Source organism: Pseudopodoces humilis, chromosome 3 (genome assembly GCF_049639895.1).
Source record: "Pseudopodoces humilis isolate 2021_Gansu_Grassland_sample_001 chromosome 3, ASM4963989v1, whole genome shotgun sequence".
NCBI classification, from domain to species: domain Eukaryota; kingdom Metazoa; phylum Chordata; class Aves; order Passeriformes; family Paridae; genus Pseudopodoces; species Pseudopodoces humilis.
In genome coordinates this window covers 45,313,782-45,337,256 of record NC_142202.1, presented here as the reverse complement: position 1 = coordinate 45,337,256, position 23,475 = coordinate 45,313,782, and the positions used below count along the sequence as shown (strand labels likewise).

General features: G+C 38.6%; 1 protein-coding gene across 1 annotated transcript in view; it reads right to left on the bottom strand.

Moving 5' to 3' along the window:
- Positions 1-23,475, bottom strand: part of ACTN2 (actinin alpha 2) — a 67,553-nt gene that overhangs the window by 18,476 nt on the left and 25,602 nt on the right. The window contains exons 4-12 of the mRNA XM_005518514.3: positions 18,432-18,518; positions 17,273-17,360; positions 15,120-15,198; positions 12,165-12,246; positions 8,781-8,866; positions 7,236-7,328; positions 6,003-6,233; positions 4,728-4,875; positions 3,059-3,209 (exon numbers count right to left, since the gene is read on the bottom strand). Of these exons, the coding sequence (XP_005518571.1) occupies positions 3,059-3,209; positions 4,728-4,875; positions 6,003-6,233; positions 7,236-7,328; positions 8,781-8,866; positions 12,165-12,246; positions 15,120-15,198; positions 17,273-17,360; positions 18,432-18,518 (1,045 nt within the window). The remainder of the gene's footprint in view (positions 1-3,058; positions 3,210-4,727; positions 4,876-6,002; positions 6,234-7,235; positions 7,329-8,780; positions 8,867-12,164; positions 12,247-15,119; positions 15,199-17,272; positions 17,361-18,431; positions 18,519-23,475) is intronic.

The window sequence follows — 23,475 nt, the reverse complement described above, 5'->3', positions numbered from 1 at the left end:
AAGGCTCATGTTAACTATGCACGTAAGCACAATTTGAGCCCAGGTCTCCAGAACCAAAATGCCTCTCAAATCAGTCTTACAGATAATGGTCTGCTTGGCTGAAAATCAGTCGCTATAAACTAAAAGTGATGGATATACAAGAAACTAGATCCCAAAAAATTTGTCTTGATGATTGAAATGAACACATAATATCATAAATTAATATGGGGTTTTTATAGTACAGCTCACTCAAATGAGCATTTGCTATGTCATAATTGGCAAATCTCATTTTAGAAATGCTGTGCCCCTTCAGCTTTGTATAAAGCCCTATCCAAGCCCTGTCATGCCTCTTTGCCAAGGAATATCTAAATCTACACAGGCTGGGAACACAACAATCTTATAGCTGGAATCACCTGTTTGCATACGCACGTAAATCCTCTATCTAAATAGCATCAATCAACAGGCTTGTAGCAACTTTAACCTTAAGCACACAGTGGACTGAGCTGTAGCAGAAAATACCAGGACAGGAAACTGTAACTAGTACAGTTCAAGGTCATACAGCAATAGTTTTCCTTTGAAATTGCAACATCAGGCAACCAAGAGATTGACTAAAACAAAACATGAAGGTAGGTGTACCAACTGGGAATTTAGACACAGATAATGATAGTTTCTGTAAGGAAATTAATCAGTGATGAGGGAAAAAACAACCAACCCAGCAACCAAACAAAAATCAAGAAATACCCACATTGACTTGAAAAGGCTTTGTATCAGATGCCAATGCACATTTCTTAGCATTCAGACATTAATCCTTCTTTAAAAATATGGATTAAGAAAGAAATTAGCATTTTCCTTCATCATTTTATTGTGTGAGGAATGATGTATAAATAATTAAAATCAGTATTTAAATAGAAGCTGCCCATTTGCTTGCAGCTAGTGATAAAACCTGACTCCTATGACCTTTCATTCAGTGTTCCCATTGAGTTACAGGGTCACAGTGAAAAATCAGGCACTGAGAGCACCATTCTATGGAGATGTAGAGAAGTCAAATTAGAGCATCTCTAAATGCAATCAGCTTTCAGCACCTTTGCAGCCCAGGCCACAAATAACTTGTTTAACTTCACGCAGCAAATTACTGAAACAACTGAGAAGAGACAATCCCAAAATAGACAGGATACAGTGTTCACTGGCGTCACCAGAGGTAAAGGACAGAGGGTTCAAAACACTGGTAAGCAGATGCTGTGCTATGTATACTACATTCCCAAAGTTTCTCATAATTCATAAAGCTGAAGCTGAATTACCAATGATTAGGTGTTACAGAATCTTTCTTTAGCATAAAGAGAAACAAATCTTGGGGTAATTCCAAGCACAAATGCAGGTTGGGTAGAGAACGGATTGAGGGCAGCCCTGGGAGGAAGGACCTGGGGATGCTGGTTGACAAGAAGCTAAATATGACCCAGCCACGGGCACTCCCAGCCCAGAAACCAAACGTGTCCTGGGCTGCATCCAAAGCAGTGTGGGCAGCAGGGGAAGGGGGGGATTCTGTCCTTCTGCTCTGCTCTGGTGACACCCCACCTGGAACACTACATCCAGCACTGGGGCCCCCAGAGAAGACATGGACTTGTTGGAGTGGGTCCAGAGAAGGGACAAAAAAGATGATCAGAGGGGTGGAGCATCTGTCCTAAGAAGACAGGCTGAGAGAGTTGGGGCTGTCCAGCCTGTAGATAAGGAGGTTTTGGGGAGACCTTATAGCAGCCTTCCAGCACCTGAAGGGAACTTACAGGAGAGCTGGAGAGGTACTTTTAACGAGGACAAGGGGGAATGGTGTTAAACAGCAAGAGGGCAGGTTTGGACTGGATATTAGGCAGAAATTCTTTACTGTGGGGGTGGGGAGGCACTGGAACAGGTTTCCCAGAGAAGCTGTGGATGCCACATCCCTGGAGGTGTTCAAGGCAAGGCTGGATGGGGCTTTGAGCAATGAGATCTAGTGAAAGATGTCCCTGTCCATGGTAGGGGTCTTGGAAATAAATGCTCATTAACATCCCTTCCAACTCAAGCCATTCTATGAAATAAATCCATAAGAGGGATCAAAGCACGGCAGAAAGTGTTACATAATCTCACATATTTAGGGCAATCTCTGTTCTCCGTAGGTTTTTTTCAGATTTCTTTCACATTAACCAAAACACAGTACTTACTCTGCCCACTGTGCTTAATTTTTCTTCCTTTAAATAATCTCAAAGATGGGATTTTCATTTAAATCCATTTGAATTACACAGTTACTGTAAGTGCTGCTGCTGTCAGATATGAACTAAAATTTTAGACAAGTGTCTGATTTTTGATCGTTAATGAATATGGAGCTGTTTGTGAGTCATGGTCCTTCACAAAGTGAAAAAAGGGCATGTTTCTAAGATTTCCTTTCTGAGCAGTAAGTGATCTGCCTGTTCAAGGTGAGAAATTGAAACTTGGAGAGCTGAAGCCAAGGGCAGGAATCTGAGAGCAATTTATTTCGTTTCCACTGTCCCTTCTGTAAAATGGAGACCGTGGTGCTTCCAAATATAATATCAAGAGATTGTGAAAATAAGCATATTAGACACAACTAAATCTGCAGGAAGTCAGTGCACTACCCACTATTATAGAGATAATAAAGGGATGTGAAGCCTTTTGAAAGAACCTATATAATTGTGAAGATACTTGATCTGTAATTTGTGTAAATGAAATTATTTTCTAAGTTAAACAACTCATAGCCTGTACCTCACAGCAGGCCATATGAACTGAGAAATAAACACCTCCAGGATTCCCATCAACCCACAACGGACTCATGGGTAGAGCTAATGCTAAAATATTACTGTGAAGTCAAGCTGAAAATGTTTCTATTCAAATAATTTTGGTCAGTTGAATATCTATATTTGGTTGGGGGTAAGGGGGAGATGAGGGAAAGGTCTCAGTGACCAGCTCAGATAATATACTTATGAAGCTATGTCTGGAATTCCTACGTTGGTACCTATGACACTATCAAATTCATTGGAAAGAGTTTATCGCAAAGTTAAATGTCAGCAGCTGCAAGCCTTTAAATGGAACATACTTCAGCTCCTGGGCAATGGCAGCGATCTGTTCCACCCTGTCCTGGTGAGCAGCCAAATCGCTCTCAAAAGCTTCATGTTTCCTTAACATGGCACGGACTTCTGTCAGAGAGGCAGACTCATAATCCTTCTGAAGCAAGATCTGCTCTTTGCCTGAAAGAGGAAATGAAAATATTACTAATTTTTTAGCAATTTATTTGTTAGGAAAATTGCAAATTTAATCAACTTTTTAGTTGAGGCATGGTGAAAATCATATGCATGAAATTGAATCCCGCCCCCACTGAAATCAGCAGCAAATTGTCAGCACATGTTAATTAGAAACGTATATTTTTAAAGCTCACAGTAATGTCCTGGTTTTTGCATAGGCTACTTATACAGGTCTGAAATAGTGAGTATTACATTGCTAGAGAAAGTGGCATAAAAATGGTATATTGACAAAAACTGTATCTCTAAACCACTGTGATAATTTTTCTTAGAATAGACTTAAAAAAACAGAAATCACACTGCTATGCTCCACTTCACTCTTACTAATGATCTGTTATTTTTTTTTATGCTCTCCTTCAATTCATTATTCATTTCAGAACTTAAAAAAAAATAACCCTGAGATGTGTGACTGCCTTTGGTATCAAACCCTGAGTTTTAAGTGGAAAATGCCAGCTTATCTACAAAAGGCTAGAGAAAGAAAGATTAAGTAGAAACTGAAATATTACTGCTGAGTAGCTCCTATGTTGGACAACTGAATCCACACAGAAAGTCCCTGCAGCTGCACTCACCACATGGCATTTGCAGAGCTCTGTGAATCCTAGAGCCAGAAGCAACTATTGTTCCACTTCCTGTGTACCAGCTTACATGAAGTTTTCCCTACACAGCAGCTATAACTTGTCACCATGAGTAGTTTATGCTCAGAAAATCAGCTCTCAGGGCTGATAAATGCTGCAGTTTCCCTTCTAGTATCTGCTTGGCAACCATTTACAGCCTTGCATGCTTCCAGCAACTGTTAGAGGATGGACTCTGATTCACTTTCACAGTGTCAAAAGAATCTCGCTGGAAAAAGCCAGAAGCACGGCAGTAGCAGGAAGACAGTCATCAGGATGGTAGAGCAGACCTGTGTTTAATAGTCCCCAACAAAGTTGAATGATGCTGTAAGGTCCTACAGGTGTCAAAACTACAGGTAAGATTAGGTTACTATTAAAAGCCACAACTGTAAATGCTGTGTAATCCAGGGTTTGGAGCAAAGGAGACACGAGTCCATGTAATTTATCTGAACCATTCAGATCATGATGACCAAATAATAATAAACTCAGAATACCTCCATTAATGATTTCACACTCAACCAGTGGTATCACTGCATTCCTGGCTGGATTGCTGGTGTACAGCTACGTAGGAATACATTAGCAGTAATGGCCTCTATTCAAATGCAGAATATTTCCATTAAGTTTGACTCACTACTTCAAGTATGATTTTTACAGTTACATCTCATTAGCAACATGCCAACAAGTTAGCATCATGACTACATTCAACAAAACCTGACATTTTATCTGTTATTATTTTAGATTGTCTGAAATTCTCCAAATTACTTATGAGTGAGATCGTGGCTGGCAAATACTCGGCACTGACTGTTCAACTTTGAACATTAAAACACTAAAAATGTTAAAAGCCATCTCCCCTCACCATATGCCCACTGTTCATGAGTGGAAGCCTTCTGCCTAAATTTCTCAGCCAAGTGTTCCAGTCTTTCCAGTCGCCGTATTTCATTCAGCAGCCACTCTTCATAGCCTTTCTCAGCTTGTTCAAGTCTCTGCCAAGCGCCGGCAATATCCTGTGAAGAGAATACATGGGAGAGATGGATGAAACTATAATCCCTTTGTATCTAAATTTATGGATTTTTGAGTCATTCACCATTTGGCTTCAAAAAGAGAAGTTTTTATGTTCAGATTTTGTAAAATCATAGAATCATAGAAAATGTTGTCAGGCAGCTGTGTTTTAGTGCAGATACCTGCTCCTCATAGTGCATTGTACTCAGGTGAGTTCATGAAAGGAGCCCCTATAGAAATGGTTTCCAAGCATGGCTACAGGTCCAATGTCTTCACAATATATTGCTTTTACCTCCCATTTTACAATGTGCGTGTATGTTCTTTTATGATATATCTGTTATCAAAATGAAAGTGCTTTGCTGTCACAAGTTGACAACAGCAAAGTAACTAGTATCAAGAGGATTTGGTGCATGTTTTACCTGGAACATGAATTCATTTCACCTTCTGTGGTACACAAAGTTTTGTGAATTTCCTTGCAAACTCAAAGACACATTTGGGAAGCTGGTGTAACAGGGCCCTTATTTTCTGCATACAGTGAGTGGACAATGGCCCTTTTCAGGTAGAGCTTTTTTTTTGGTTTTTCAAAGCTGAGAAACCAAAGCACAATGATAGAATAGGGTACAGAAACAGGTTTGCTATATTCCACAGGAAATGTTTTGACCCACAGTCAAGTCACAATACTTATCAGCAGATGAGAATTCTTGGTACAGACTACTCTTATCCTCATAGACATAAGAGAAAAAGCAGAATACAAAAACGCAGAAACATGTATTGAGCAATGTCTGTTTGTTTGATGACTAAAATGTCAGTGAAACCACTGAGTTTTGCTTAAATAAGCAATCATTGGTTCACTGATACACGAGTATTGATAATACTCCCAAAGGAAGCTCTATATCGTCTTGCATCTCCAGATAATTTGCTTTTGGGAAAACCTTCACAGAGGCAGGACCACACTTATTAGAAAGCAAGATTCTGGAACAAAGGGGAATTTGTAAAAGGAGTTTGGTATTGAAAAAGTACAACAAACTGATGTTTCTGAGAATTATTTGGAATGGCCTTTCAATCCTTCACATTGGCATTTTTGGGAGATCATTGATAGAGCAAACAGAATATTGATGCCTCCTTTACTTACTGAAACCATTTTCCCCTCTGATGGCATGAAAGCTGGCCGATTGCTGATTCTCAGTTTTGTCTGCAGGGTGTTGAAATTGATCTCCAGCTGACATTTTTCCTGTACTTTGGGAGGTTTGTGTTTGCGGCGGTAGTCCCGGAAATCCTCCAATTTCTTCTGCATAGCCTGCATTGTTTTTTCGGGGGTCCTGTTTTCCAGCCAAGGAATTGTCCGGCGAATCCATTCTAACAGCTTTCAAACCAATAAAGGCAATGGAAAAACAACCAAAAAAAAATATATTGAACATATAAATCTTAATTTTGTTCCATTTTAACATTATTTACTTTAGTTGGTACTGATGCCTTAACGGTGAGTAAGCACAAGATATTCAAAGCTGAACAATACTTTTATAGCCCAGATATTTGGGTATTATGAGTTACATATAAATCTGCCCAGATATTCTAGGTATTTCTAGAAATACCCTGATTTTCAGAAAGATTATGACACGTGTAAGATGTCTCTAATTACTCAAAATCTGAGTCACCCAACATCATCTACTATGTTCAGAAGTATTGTTCTTGGTTTTTCAGGTAGTCATAGTTATGAGATCAGGACAGAAACCAGCCTCAGATAAAAATCTTCACTCAGAAGGTCATTAGTGCAAATTTAGATACAGAAAGTAGTGCTGTGATCTCAGTGTTTTTGCAGGTTAAGAAATAAAAGGTAAGAGCTCTCAATTGTGCACTGCAGATCTGTAGTCCTGCTCAGCAGATTTGCCATTAAACAAGAAAGGAGAGGAGAAGCATGTTCATCTGTACATTCATCTGCTGTCCATGCTCTCAGGTGAATTGTGAACAACCTGACAGACTCTCTCCAGGTGTGCTTTGCATTACACAAAGCCAAGAGGTTTGCTTGTACTGACAGGATCTGGTATGTTCCACATCTGGTCAAGGATGGCTATCTTCAAAGCTTATAAAGACAGGCAGCTTGGTCTTGGGGAAGATGGATGACAATCCTCAAGACACTCTTTTGTGTGCGTTAACAAGACTGGCTGACTTGCTGAAGGTCACACAGGAAGTCTGTGGCAAAGAAGTCACCTGAAACTCAATACCTTGGGCAACTGGGCTTTGTAACCTGCCACTGTGAGATTTACCCTTACAGTGTCTCCACTTCGCTGTCTTGAAGGGAGTGCATGAATCTTCCAGCTTTCAATATTTCATTATTGGTACCACATTACAGATAGAGCATCCTTACCTCACTTGCTAGTCTCTCATACTCTTCCATCAACCTCTCATTTTCCTGATTCACAGCAAGCACCTTACAGATCCGGTTAGCTGCAGTCTCAGCCTGTAACACACAGCAAATAAATAGGACATGTTCATAAACACATTCTGAGAAAGGTATAAGGCTTGGAGAAAGAGAGAGAGAATGTAGCTGCTGCAAATAAAAGATCACATTCTTTTGTAGTTGGTGATTTATGCTCCTAGATTGCTTAGATACTCATTTTCCCTCCTTCTGCAGCCATAGATTCCAATGGCCTGAATGAGGCATGGACCAGCACAGAGGCCCTCTTGTACAATGAAGACTTATTATATTGCTGTCTAATAAATCTTTTCAAAGACAACTTAGGCCATTCTTAAAGATATCCTACTAGGTTGTATTTTTTAAATCACATCCAAAAATATTAGATTTGTTAGCCACACTAGAAAGACACCACATGTGATGCAGGAGTCTCAGACCACTCTATATCTGCATATCGTATGTACATATACCCTTGAGAATAAGTGCAGCTCAACCACTGACAAAGCAAATCTTTTCATGCCTCCTGACAATGTGACTGAGCTGTGTAGCTCTGCCATATTTAAAATTTACAATTTGATACCACAGAGCAATACTTTCATAGAAATATGACTCTGGAATCAAATAAATGAAATAAATATCCATGTAGACTCCTGTGTTACAGAGTATTTGGAATTCCCCTTTTTCATGAATAGCAAGACATTCATATCCAGGAGCAAAAGAGCTCAACAGCATAGTTGTGCTGTGTTAAGGTATAGGCAACCTAGCAGACAGGAAGGGAAATTCAGTCCTGAGGATGAAGGGAAAATATCAACCATTTTAAAGGTTCTTTTTTTTTTTTTTTTTTTTTAAACATAAGTTGGGTTATGTCCATTTATAGGCTAGAAAGGTATGAAAGAGTGAGAAATGCCACATTTATAAGTGAATATCCCATCAATGACATCAATGACAGGTCTGCTGCTGATGTTCATGCCTTTATACTAATATTTTCATCCACAAATGATTCTGTTGGCTTCAGCGGAAACCAGGCACAAATAATGTGTTGGATGCATTCTGTGCCTTTCTGTGTTTTTAGGTATCCTTGAAAATCTATCCCTAAATTACTACTCAGCATGAGAAAGTCTTAATCTCCAAAAGTCAAACATTCTGTTATGCAGTAAACACATAAGGTGTTGTAGCAACAAGCAACAACTCCACTTTTCAATATCTTCAAATCAGTTTTTTCAGAAACATTCCTCAAAATTTGGACTAAATAAAGACCCAAAATCAGAAACAGAATGTCTATGTGAATTAAAGAAGTTAACTTGTTACACAACATTTAACTAAAACAGGTTTGAGAATTAGTTAAAAACAAATATTAGTGCTCAAGTAACACTGGCACATGTTAATTAAAACCACATAGTACTAAATTAGTTGTTTTTTGTTTTTTTAAATAAACTAGTGGAAGTGTGAAACAACCAATCAAAAACACAGCAACCTGAAGGGACAGTTGATTAATACCTGCTCTGCTCCAGCAAAAGCATGGTAGAAGCAGGACACATATGTCATGATAGCTCTCTCATCAGGTTTGGGAGTGTTCACAATATCTACAAGAGGGGTGAGAAATTAAAATAAAAGAAGAAAAAAGGGAATCGAGGAGTAGAAAATAGGATGGATGAATAAATAAATGCATAACTTCATGTCCTCCTTACTGTTTTCTTGTCCATAGCTCTGTATTCGAGAAACTCTACAAAGCTGTAATAAACATAGTGTTAGATTGAGGGGTGCTGACAGAATAAAAAGTACACTAAAAATTCAGTATAACATCATGCAAAAAGGAGGATTTTTTTTTTTTTTCATTGGGCTTGATCCAGCAGTGTCATAGGAGGAGTAACCCTAATTTTACCAGGACTCTTTGCTTAAGAACTGGCACACATAACTCTGGTGACTTAAATTGTGGGTGTTTTGTCTAAGACACAGGAAAGGCAGACTACATTTCCATCTGGGGAGATGTTCTCTGGAAGTTGCACATGGATTAGTTATAACCTTAGCATTATATATCAGTATTTTCTATATTACCAATACCTGAAGTATGCCCAACTCCAAACCCCCTTACTTTTTAGAATTTTCCTTCTTTTCTTTAGGACATGATTTTAGAGCTTGTCTGAGATGTCTATATATGTTTCTCTGTCTGTTTTGCATAGGAACATCATTTGGTGTTGCTGTTTGTACTTACCATTAAGCATTTAACATTTTAAAAACAATCCTGAAAGCATAAGAGAAGGGTTTCTTTTCTGAGCATGTTATGATGATTTTGACATGTGTAGCAGAAATAATATCCAGCAGAGAGAAGAAAGATGGCATTCTACTATCATTTTTCACTCTGAGTTTATTTTCATCTTATATTTTTAATGGTGCTTCAAATGAATGCACACAAATTCATTTAGAGGGAATATCATCACTCACCCATTCAGTAACTGTCTGTCAAAAACCTACTGGATATTATTAGTAAATATGCAGAAAGATGAGACAGGAAGGTTTTTTCCTATGGAACAAATGGATAGACTACTACTGGCTCTACCAAAACAGCGGCTCACAGAGGGAAGAGGCAAGAGGAAATGAGCTCAGCTCTAAGATGCTGTTCTAGTAACTAGTGAGGAAAAGATCAGAAAAGGAAAAATTGCTGAAAAAAACAAGACAGGAAGTGAAGGATGAGATCTGATCCATCTACAATCTCACCTTCTGAGCACCAGCAAATGCATGGTAGTAACAGGAAACATAAGTCATAATGGTTCTTTCATCAGGTCTGGCAGTGTTTACTACATCTGTGTAGAGAGAAGAGGGTTAACTGCTCAGAAATTCTCACAAGGTACTTTCATCTGATTATGCTAATGGTGTCACCTCGGTGCTGTAAGGATTCCAAATAAATGCACAATTATTCAGGTTGCATCTGTTTACTGATACAAGTGCAAAGCCACCTAAGCTTTCAGAATCAGCAAACACAAAAGGTACAACTCTCCCTGAAATGGCAAAACATCTGAAGGCTGAGACTGTACAGAAGGGTATTGCTTCCTTCTGGTTTGTGGAAACTTCCAAGCAGATGGCATGGCTGGCAGATCTACTGGGTTCAGCTTCACTGCCACTCCAAAGCAACTTCTTCTGAATCACTGCAATTACTGCAGAGCCACTGACAGTCACAAACCAGAACTGCACTCAGTGTGGAGCAGCACAGAGTCCCTGTGGCTGACAGGGTACTGGCATATACTGGAAACCTGTACAGCTCCTGCAGTCCAGAAATACATTTTGTGCTAAGAAAAGTTGGATAGTAGCATCTCTGCAATCCCTGTGCCAGCCCATCTTTTTAGTTAATACCATAAATCACAGGAGGGTTTGGCTTGGCTGGCTAGTAGCTTTGAGCCTACCGTGGCAGGAGAGTGAAAATATAAAGTGAGTGCAATCCAGGTATGCAGCTATGGGTAAAAATGGACCTTTCCAATGCTTAACAGAGAAAGGCAGGAAAAGTTGTTTTTACAGCAGTTATGGCTGAGTAATGAATAATTCTAGTGCAAGCTGCATGGATTTCTGTCAATGTAAGGAGCGAGGAGATACGGACTTGAAAAGACCCTGGAATGACTGAAAAATTCTGATGTTAACAGTGAGATTTCTGGGTCCAGGACCAAGATATTTACTGATTTTGCATCTACTTTCTGTAGCTGTGAACAAAACTTTACAAAGTTTCCATGGAGAGCACAGTGGAAGTAAAGATGGTAAAAAGTGACCATGAATACCTAAAGGGTATTAGAAAGAATATAATTTCTTTACCTCCTCCCCTGCCAAGAGGAGGATAGTAAGATAGGGAATAGAATGTGCAGAAAAACTGGTGAGGAAAAGAAAAGGTTTCGTATACTGACTATGAAGAGAAGAGGAAAAAAAATGTAGAAAGCTGCTCAGTGGCAAGGGGACAGCACTTCTCTGTTCATTCCTTGCAGAGAATATTTCAGAGCAAAATAATTAAGTGGTGCTTGAGAGGAGAATTTCAGTTCAAAAGATGAAAACAATTTGTTTTAAAGCATGAAAGTGAAACTACTCTTCAATGAAGAGGTTGCAACCTGGATTTTCCAAATCATCCTGTGTAACTTTCCAAACGAAGACTTCAAGAGGAGCAGGTGTAGTCAGTTTGAGTGCTCTGGATAATTCCTATGTTATCACTGTTCTACTGACAAGCCACCAGAGCTGAGTCTCCATTCTTGGGGAAGAATGCTTTGAAGTAATGTAGTCAAATTGCAGTAGTTTGGCAGCATTTTTTTCCCAGAATACAAAAGTTTGGTTATCTTGAAGAAATTCAGGAAACACTCAAGATAATTGGAGACACATGAATTATTTGTTAAAAGTATCACTGCAAAAAGTTTACAACTAAAATAAACAAAAAAAATGCTTCCCTCAACCCACCGCTTTTTCAGAGGAAGTGAGGCATGTGTTAGTACATTTTGAAAGTTTTGAAAGAACTTCTACTATTTCTATTTTTGCCCCCTCACTTAAAATGTTCAAAAAAGTGAATATGCTTTTTGTTAACTGTTACATTTCCCTTTATTAAATTTTAATTATTAAAAACAAGGACTAGCTTGTGATCATTTTACCTCAACACAGTGGGGCCATGTGCTGAGGCTAGGGTCCAAAGCACTATAATAAATGCAAACACTAACGAACAATAAATAAAGCAAAAAGTGAGTGAAATTATCCAAAGCATGCAGGAAAGGAATGAAATTTTTTTGAAAACGAAGCAGGTTGCTACATTATGATTCATAGGGAAGGAATACCGAAAATCTGCTAGAAAGAACAAAAAAAAGGTATTTTACTGTGCCCTGCTTACAAGCAACACAAACTTCAGTAAGATATAAGTCTCACCTTCTGCATCCAGCATCTTTGGAATATCCAAATGCTTTTCTGCTATTTCCATGGCAAGGTTGATATTCCCTATGGGGTCATCCTGCATTAAAGAAAAAAATACAGTGAGTCAAAGATAGAAGTTTTTCTTTGAAGCAAGACTAGAGTAGGTACACTAAAATTTAGCTCCTGTTTCTCCAAACTGTAAACTGGAGTCACAACTACTGTTCTTCAAAAAACAGAGTCTAGTTACAGGTACTTTTGGTCATCTGCTGCTATGTTTTCAAAAGAAAACTTGAATAAGCTGTTATCTACTGCTAGAACTCTGCTGGAAATGCATTCTGGAGGTGAACACAGATAACAGTGTACACTCAGTTCTGAGCTAATTGTGAATGAAGTACAGCAGCACTACAGATGCTAAATGCCACTGTACCAGCAGGCTAAATGAGACTGTTCAACACAGAGTTAGCCCTGCCTGTTTTATACCCACTCCAGAGTACATGACAGGGATATGACTTCCACTGAGTTCTCTGCTGGTTAAGTGCATGCATGAGAAGAAGCAAGCACAGACAGAATTGTTCTCCAGAAGGAGCGAAACTTGCCAACTTGGGCTTGGAAATAAAAATCCGTAACGCCTCTATAAATAAAATTTTATGGCTGTGGAAACTCAAGCACTTCCTCTGGTTTTGAGATTTTGGTTTCTGAAGGAAAGGAAAAGCAAGCAGTGAGCACAGTTCAGATAGAGAGCACAGATCTTGTGTCTTACAGACAGCTGCTGCTGACAATGAAAGTGTGTCAGATTAAGGCTGCCATTAAGGCAGCCTTCACACATCAGCTTGGAGAGAAAACATGCTATGTGAAATGGCAGTTCATGCCATTAATGCTATTATCATTTTGACCATAGTCACAAACTACTAACTGGACACAGCCACTCTGAACAATGCCCATGTCCATAGAGAAAGACTGGGAAAATAAGATGCAGAAAAGCAAAGTAAAAAAGGCAGTAAATCTAAATGAGACCTATTGACTAGTTTAAAGCATTTGGCTTATGAATGAGTGATGAGCACCTCCTATTTGTGTGCTTGGTACTAAGTACATGAGTAAATATTGCTCTGCAGGTAAAGGATTGCTTTAAAATCATAGCAGCTTCTGAATAATTGGAGATTTCCATCACCCATCCTTTAAAACAGAACTACAAGCCACAGTAGCTAAAAATCTCTGCTACAGCTAAAGAAATACCTCATCTAACTTGGCATAGTCAAGGAGATCAGGCCTGTGGCTATGGATAAGGGCGTTGAAAGCAAGGCCATCTTTCCAGCTACAAGTTCACACAAAACATATTGGTGAGAAAAGGAAAGGACAGCATGCAGGAGATAAGAAACAAGACACCAAGACAGCTGTTAATGTAACCAAAATGAAGAGTCAATCAAACACAGCCAGGCCAGAAAATCAAGATCTATTTTGGGATTTTTTTCTGCATGTGCTTTACGTGCAACAGCTCAGCCTCAATTTGAAACCTGACCTGTTCTTATTTTGGAAACCTCCAAGAGGAAAATAGCAACATTGAAGCAGACCTGCTTATGTTCTGTTCCCTTTTCTCAGCACTCATCTATGGGACGGTTAACTGTGATTTCTTTAGCACCACGTACCACTATTCCAAGCACAGATTCAATCAAACTCACTTCTGTTCATGCCATGCACAATAAGCACGTGTACACAGAGACAGGTAGCTCAGTCATTCCATTACTCTGATTATCTGTAGGAAAGGTTGCATATAGAATTGGAGAACAAGCTAGTATTGATGGCTAATATTTTGCCCATTGGTTCAGATCTGAAGTTATCTTAACAGCTGCCTAATTAAAATCTTATGTGTTCAGTACTAAGCTCATTTAATTTTTACCACTGCACACTTCAGGGACCCTGGCATAAATTTAACATATAAACATACAAAGCAGACTAAGTTCTAAAATAGTTTCAGTTCATTCATTTAGCTTTTCTTCACCAAGGACTTTCTAATAACAGTTGATTCCAGTAGTAAATCAATTTGCAACGAAAGGGCACGAAATGGAAAAATACAGTTGATGTTTTATCACTCTCTCTCATCAATGCAAATTTGAACACAACAGATTAAAACCATGATTAAGGTTTCTGTTGCACTGGTGTTTACATGAGACCTCAAGAAGCATTCACTCCAGAGGGAAGAAAACAGCATGTATGTATTGAGACCTAAAGTGAAACAACAACATTCTACGTCTTTCTAGGCTTTTTTTCCTTGTAATGATTCCAAGAAATTCTGACACTACTGCTTGTTCCTCATTTCTCCCTCTCAAACCAAAGTATTATTTAGATACGTGCATTTTGCCATAAGTAGCAGACTGTAATAAAATATTTTTTAATCCCCGTAAGGTACTACCTAAGGAGGTTAGGCTATTGGGTTTGCTTCCACTTATCTGGAACTATAGGTAGAAGTATGATCTGAGAATCAATGAGTGAATACTCTCTGAATATGTAAGACTAGTAATTTACTGTGTATTCTTAATTAACAAGAGTACTGTTTGTTCTACAGAATCTTGGGATTAATTGTCATGTCATTGTTTACTGGTCTGCAATCTATAGTCATTTACACCAGATAAAAACAGGATGGACAATACTATCAGTGGTAAATGGATAATTCCAATGTATTTGATTTAACATCCATATTGGGCAGTGTAAAGACTTCATCAGCTGCCAGAATCTGAGGGCCAGATTATTTGCAATTAAATACTGAAGTCATTGTAATGGGAAGGAAAGGACAGGACACAGGACAGTCAGGAGGTCCTCTCCCTTGTGTCATTGAGGGTTTTTTGGGAAGGACCTTAGAAAGTCAGTCAGAATTAGTATGCACTCCTCAGCCTGTCTTTTAGAAAACATGCTAAGCAAACCAGAAGCCAGCCAAATCACTGCAGGACAGCATGCTGTACCACCCAGACTGATGACCTTATTTAGCTTGGAGTAGTCAATAAGATCAGGTCGGTGTCTGTGGATAAGTGCACATAATCCAAGGCCATCTTTCCAGCTTTACAACAAAAAAATAAAATGGAAAAAAAATTAGTTAATAAAGTCATGGCATTTTACATTTTGATCCTTGCTCAAGGCTTAAATTAAAGCAGGAATTCTGTCAAATCCTGAACTTATGTCCTGTCAACTCTGTCTGAGCTGCTCTGTTACTGTACTCCTTTAACTAGAGTACATATCTTACTCTACAGTCCATACACACTTAAGGTATACTCCATATACTCCATGTACACTTCATATCCTTTCTAGGCAATGTACATTTTGTGCAACAGTCCCTGATTTCAATTGCTTATTTCATGCAGTGTTCTAGGACAGCTCAAGTACAGATTCATCCATGAAAATGCATCATCTCCAATTACACTTGCAGTGTATTTGTGAAAAAATAAAAGGAGAGCAAACCTGCAATTACTTCAATTTGCTGAAGCAATTGGCTTTTCTTCTATTATTTCTGAGAATTTTACTGGCACAACCATGTGCTCAGAAAGTAAGAAATCATAAATCAGCTCAGTTTATTTAAAAAAAACTTCACACATAGAACAGCTTTGATCTGAGTTCTTGCACTTCACCCTAACTTCAGACCCACTACCTTCTGTGGCAAGAACAGGAAATGAATGGAGCTACAAATAACATATTTTTTGAAAGATTATGAGAGGTTCCTTCCAGCCAGGAGCAATTATTTTGAAAGACACTTTATGTAAACACTTTAAGCACTCACAGGGACTGGGGGTTTGAGGTCTTGTCCTGTGCAATAATTGTGTGAGCCTAAGCATGTTAAGACTCTTAAAATCCCTTCTACTGAGATGTCTGGGTAGGTCCTTCACATAACAGAACCATCTCCAAAAAAAATGTAACAAAATCAAGCAGAATATACCTACATTGTATAATATAAAACCATCTAGAATGTAAAACTAAATCAAACTGAGCACCAAACAATTTTTTTTTTCCCTAAAGATGTAAAATAAAGTAAAATACTCAGCCCACTGCATAGTAGTACTGTAAGAGCCAATCCACCCAAACATAAATCAAGGTACTTCCATTCAAGATGTTTTCCCCATATAATGTATCAGACCAGTGTATGTACATACATACACTAAGATTCTGACACTGTAACTTACAGTTACCATCAATCCCTAAAAAGTTCTACTAAATATATCTTTGCATATTATAGGGAAGTAACACATAACAAATTTCAGATCTCTGAAAGGCAATACAGGGACTGTAAATTTGTAAATTACAAATTGTAAACAAGTTTTTCTTATCTTGGAATATATGTATGAACTGTATCTTCTCTGTCACTAAATGTGCTTTAGGTACTACACGTTAAGAACTAATTCAAAACACTAATATGGAGCTCTTGTTTTAAATAATAGAAGCATTTCAGGGAAGGGAAGATCACATGGTTAAACAGTGCAAATGATAAGTCATGCACCTTAATGTGGTAGGCCAGTGGCACAGATTCAGGAACTAGCCCAGTGAAATTCCCAAACCAGGTAGTCTGTATAGGGCCTAGAATTCCCATTCTAGCTTTTAATGAAAACATAGAAACACGAGGCTGGAGTTTCACTAAATTTTCCAACTTAGGTTATGAGCCTGATTCTGTAAACAATTGTGTTTACAGTGCTGCTGTTGTGTATGTACCAAGGGCATTTTATGCTCCTTATAGTAATGTACATTGCAAAATAATAAAGACTGATTCATCATAACGAGATATTCACATGCTCAACACACTGGTCTTTTTGCCAGAAGAACTCTGTGGCTCTCATTTGAAAGCAGTCATTTGCCACAATGCTGCAGAATTCAGGAATTCCCATATAATACAAAGGACCTCTAAAATTGTAATATGGTCATTCCGTATATAGAAGGATCTTTTCCTTTTAAATAGTAGCTCTGGAAGTCATAGTAAATAAAGGTAAAGGCTAACCAAAATAACACTCTGAAGATAAGAGCAGGAGAATTTGAAAAAAGTCTAGTTAACGGTGAAGAGCAAAATTCTCTGATCAAATATATACCTACACCTATAATTTGACATAACATTTTTCAGATTGCTTCTACCTCTTGAAATAATGGAAGTTTACCTAAGATGGAAGTTCTGAATGTTCACATTTCTGTAAGGAGCAGTTTTCCTTTGACACCACAGCAGCAGCCCTTCTTTGGCAGAGGTCTCTGAAAAAGACACAAGGAAATAAAAAAAAAAAAAAAAGGAAAAATTTTAAAAGTGCTCAAGTAATTAATTTCTTGTCATTTTAAATGTTGTTGGCCACCTGAAACTGAGCAGCATATACCAACATTTAATCCCAAAAGATGTTCATATAAATGAACTACTGGAATTTCAGTAAAATACAGAAGTCAGTTAAGATTAGAGTTTCAGCCTTCACAAAAGTTCTGGGATGTTAAAAATTGAAGGAATTATATTTTTTGGACAGCAGCCTGTAGATTGGAGAAAAACACCCATTAAAAATATAATGCAAATAGACATAAAATATTGTGTTGGTGCCTACATGAAATATGCTCATAGTCTCTGTTCATTTGCCCATTGGGAGGTTTAAGTGCCTGAAAATGGCATTTATTATCTGAACTCTATGGGCATCCGAGTGCATAAGTAAAGGTCAGAAATTATTAAATAAACCATTAGATCCATATTTAATATTCCACCAATTATGTGGGCAGGATAAAATGCAGAGCTTGAAACAATTCTACTTTTGTTGAAAATTGAGATTAATTTCTAGAATTCTAGATTTTCAAAGCATAGACTTGATTTAAAGAGTTACAACATGCTTTTTGAAGCCAGTTACCAAGTGGAAGTTAAGAAAAATATTCTGAAACAGTGAGAGGAAAAAGTGATAGGTAGAAAGAAGAGGGATATAATCAGACATAATATTTATTTGCAAAGAACGTAACAAATGGACAGGACTGAAAATGTGTGATGGAAATAGAATCAAACACAAAAGGTACAGATCAGAAGCTCAGAAACATAGTCATGTTTCTGTCTCTGTAGCTGAGAAACATGACTGGAATTTCTGCACTTAGAAAGCTGGCTCAAAGTCTCTGTCAAGATAAGGAGAGTAAATAATCTTCCCTCCAGAAATTCATTTTGTCACCAGGTAGAGAACTTACAGTATCATTTTCTGTGAAAAAAAAATATTTTTAAAACAATCCTGTCACTTATACACAATTAATTTAAAAATGTCTTTGAACAATTTTCTTAATTATTTAACATAATTGTATTACTCTTACCTTCCACTGAAATATCCTGAATAGCAAAACGAAGGATGATAGTCCAGATCATACCCAGTGTCATTTTCACATTGCCATCCACGATTTCTAAGGTGAAAAATAGATATAATAGTAGTACTTAAAAGGTTTTTTCAATTTCATCTTATTTAATCATATATTTCTATAAATAATACAATGTACCTAATAAATTAATTGTACTTAAACTATAGTTTTTTATTCACACAGAGTTCACCTGGGTTCGTTTTTCAAACAACTCATGCTAGTGCTCCTCTGTCAGTAGGACTGAAAGTTACTGAGATTAAGGTCACTTCAGTCCTTCCATGCTAAAAGGCTTCTCTCAGGGTTAACAGTTTCAAATCGTTACCTTTTAGGATGATGTTTTAGAGAGAACATGAAGGGAAATATTGGAAGTTTGAACGGTATCAGTATTAACAGTTTTCAAATACAACAGAAACAAAAAACATCAGGCTTTTACCCCAGTTTTTAAGAAATTACAGGACATTAACAGTACTGTTTTTTAATAAAATGGTACTCAGAATTTCCCTTGTACTATTTAGATACGTTTGAGAATTTACTTCTAGTGCCAGCCCAGACAAGACATGAAGAACAGCTCAGAAGACACAGGACCTCCTGACACTGGGCTACACAGCTTCCTGCCAAGCTGTTCAGAACCACAGCCAGGAGGTTGTAAAGCCTCACAGCTCTGAAGCATACACACATTTAAGTATATTTAATACAAATGCAGTTTTTCTTAGCTGTGGAGTTTCATTTGGTTCCAAGACTGCTTGAAACTACCTATAACACAGGGAACATGGGACTCCCTGCCACAAGCTGTGTCAGAATTCAGTGCTCCCACGTTGTAATTAAGTGATACCACTTAAATTTCTCAACACCAAAAAATGTACTGCAGATCACTTAAGTGTGGTGGTAATGTTAAACCGTTCTGAAAAGTAAGTCAAGAGACTCAGAAAAACACAGTGAGACTAAAGGGAGGGTGCAGCATTGGGAAGGGAGGAGATGGGACTTCAGACTGAGTTTCCAGTCATCTCACACCAAAAGAGCAGTGGAGCAGGGAAGGCACCAGCTGCTCCCCTACTTAACAGTCACCTCCAGCCTTTCTCAAAAAGTGAAGCAGCTGTGTCTGCCTGGGGGCCCACTGGTGTTCTGGGCAAGGAGCAGGAGGAATTTCCTCAATTTAACATCAAATGCCAATAGAGGTGCCAGCAGAAAATGCTGTCACTCTGCTACTTAAAATTGCCTGAATCCAGGGGCAACTTTTACAGAACAAGAGCAGCTGCTGTCTCTGAGACTTGAGATACATGTTAAATTGCAATAGGACGAGACACAAGCTGTCATTTGAACCAATGGAATTAACAAATGTGATAGGAAATGTGTAACCCATCACTACCCTATACTTATTTTGTTAGTGTGATAATTCAATTTTATATCTAAATGGCTAATTTCCCACTTTCCCGTTTGGATCCTGCACTAATTTTCCAGATTTCTTAACCATTCTGCCTGCCATCCATGCATCCTGCCTTATGGGCCCTGAAAGACCTCAAATCTCAAAATTAAATCCTTCCAGACAAAAGAAGACCAAATGGCAATTAGAGCATGTAGCTATATCTCCTTCTTCTCTCCTCCTGTGGGAAGTCAAGTCAGATCAGATGCCTGATATGTATATACAGTAAAAACAAATTTCTTCAAGTGTAAAATAAATGTATTTAAATACTCAGGAGGCATTGCTGATTGTCAGGCAATCAATTAATAGATTTGCATAATCACTACATCGTTGTTTTGATTTACATATCTGTATGTACACACATACATAATAAAAGAGCAAGGGAGGGTATTTTCTCTTGTTGTGCCTCAGGAGGATTTTCAAGTGATTTGCCAGCTTTGGTTTCTCATAAAACTGCTAGCATAAAACAACAACAGCAAAAAAAAGTCATATAAGACATGTCCTATACAAGACAAGGAAGAAAAACAAAGTTGCTAAAATATTGAAAAGTATCAGTGACAAAAAGGCATTGATTTATCTCTATAATTTTCCTCTACAGGTCAATAGAAGACTTCATTAATTTTTTCACACTGCCTGTTTGCTCTGGCAGAAGTATAGCTCCTACCCCTCACATACACAAAGCTACACCTCTCTGGGGATGAGGACAGAAGAGGAAAAAAAAAGGGGATACAAGAAAAACTGTCTAGGGAAAAAGTAAGGCAAAGCAATTTCTCAAAGGTTTTAGTAACTTTTTTTTTATTCTGCTTTGGTTTTACTTATTAATTTATTTTTGTATTCTAATCTTCTTGTAGCAGATTCACAGATCATTTGTCTTTAACATTTTTCCCACTTCCCAGAAAAGTAATACAGAAGTATTTCCAATTAACAGGAAACTTGTCTTTTTTGGTTCTCCATATCTAGTTCATCCCACTGAAGATTCAAGTACCTTGCAAATGGAGTTATTGTGCTTTTTTAAAACTTAAGGGAAAACTTCTAAGTCCTGGACTGTGAATGGCTCATAAGGATTACTTTCACAGTTTTTTTCTTTTAGCTTCTTGACTACAGTCTCATTTCATGACCAGTGGAGAGAGAGGTTCTTTGACAAGTCAAGTCAGAGTAGATAAATTTAGCTCCTGCTCAGCATCACAATTAAAAGTGACCAGCTCTCTCTCCTCCACAGACAGCCCAGAGAAGTCAGGCTCAGAACAATAATGACGACTTCAAAGAATATCCCTGGAACCTTAAAAATACTGATTTTCTTTTTGTTCTGTACACAAGAATCACCATTTCGAGGCCCCATTTTAAGTGCCAGTTGTTCCCCTTGGGCCTCCGTGCTCTTCACCATTCAGTATGTCAGACAACGGAACATGATCCTCAGCAGATTTAAATACAAAACTTTCATGCTTTGGAAATTAAAAAGTATTCCAAGCATCCATGTAACTCAGAGAATGCCCAAACAGATGGGTGAAGGCAAGCCCACATGCCCTGTGCTCACACACAGGGGCAGAGAGTTAAGGGGTTGTAGACATAGATAACAAAACAAACTTAAGGATACTGTGCTCTGCCTCCTTGATGGCATTCACTCCAACCTACTATAATGACTACCCGGTCAACAATGCTGAAAAATGCAACAAAAGGAAAAAAAAAAAAAAAAGAAGTGGAGAGTGTTTTAAAAACAGATCGTATTGCTGATCCAGTCTCCAGGAGAGCTACAGCAACAGTTGTCAGCTCAAGTGAGAGGGCAGGGCTGTAAAATGTGGGAGCAAGAATGCAGTTCCAGGGGGCACAGGGGCTCTTTAAACACACACTGGTGCCAGAGGTCCCACACTGTGAAACCATACCCAGTCAGATGTGATACTGCATTGCTGCACCAGCACAACGCTGTGCCTTAGGTAACTAATTTAGTAGAGGGGATGCAGTAAACTTAACAGGGCACTAAGCACATCTATGCCAGAGCTGGCTTGTATTCAGCTTGCTCAGAGTGGGAGGGGAAGGCACGTGAATCTATCTGCTCCTGCCCACATGGATGTAACCTAATGTGGGCATCAGGCCATTCTCAACATAATGTCGTGTCTTACAATGACAGGTTCCTCTCCGCACCTAAGCTATGGCAGTAGCTGTGACCTTTTCTCCCATGCTTCCATCTAAGAATTTAGGGGTTTTTTTTAAATGATAATTAATTCAGTTTTGCTTTTAAAAGATCCATCTGACAGACTGAGAATTCCAGAAACAGGGAATAATAGCTAAAACCATCACCTTAATCTCTCAGGTTACTAGCTGTGGCCTGCTGCTACATTCAAGAAGAAATACTGTATTCATGGACAGCCACCTTGCAGTAAGTGCCTTTTCTCCTGCCACCTTCCCAAAGGGAATTTTCACAGAGCACCTAAATCACAGAGCATCTGAACCCATGCCAGTTTCTGCTAAGGAGAACAGCAGAGTTAGTTTAAATGTTTTCAATGTCTGATCTAAGCTATCCCAGATGCTTAGCCTTCAGAAAATGCTCAAGTGCTATTGCCCAGCCTAAGTACCCTGGCAGTAGTGACCAGCAATAAATGGGGCAAAGTAAGGGAGATGGGAGTGCAGAGGGCTGGATTGCTCCTTCCAGGAGCAGATATGAGCAGATGTGTCTTGGTTTAAACACCCCAGCCTTGTACAAACCGTGATTATTGAGAACAACCACTCTGTCCCAAAGACACTTATCTTGCTACACTCTGGTTTTGGTTAGGAAGCCTGAGTCCCCTGCATGACATGACAGAAACTACCTTTCATTTGCTCCATGCTCTGTAATCTCAGCATTTCTTCACCAGTTACCAAACAGACATCTGTAATTTTTATTTCCACACATAAATTGTCTCTTCAGTTCCCTCTGCTGTCCATTCAATGCCATGTCGCTCTCAGAAGAGCCTCACTGCAGAGGTTTAAGGTAGCAGCATGTTTTTCCATCCCATTTTGTTTAATTGAGCAAAGGGCCTGGGTGCCCCAGCAGCCTGTACAGCTGATGGAGGGAGCCAAGCACCTCTGAAATGCAGTGGAGCTCTTCTGAGATCTGAAGTGCCTGTGGGAATTGCCCATTTCTCCTCACTGATGATATATTCCCCAAAAAACGTATCTGTTATGTGCCTAAAGACAGATGGTATGGATTTGGTTTCAGGTTACCCACCCAGTTCAATCTCAAATAAAGAGTGAGTTCAAACAAATGTTCTGCCAGTGGAGCACATTTCTTGGGATTTTTGAGTTCTAGATCAAGAAACTGAACACATTTGGTGAACAGCACTTGAGGAATCAAGTGGGCTAGGTCAAACCAGCGTAAAACCAATGAATGCTGACAGATCTCTCCATTATTTTTACAAATACCCTTATCCCACATAATGAATCTCCTGTTCCGTCCACAATCACAGTAAGCTCCCTGTGATCAAGGCTTGGAAGCCAGAATAAGGATACATATAAGCCTGTAGAAATCTGGAAATGGAAAGAGGTTCATAAATCAATCTAAAAAGGCCTAAAAATGTCAGTAGAATATAGGGGTGTTTATCATCATCA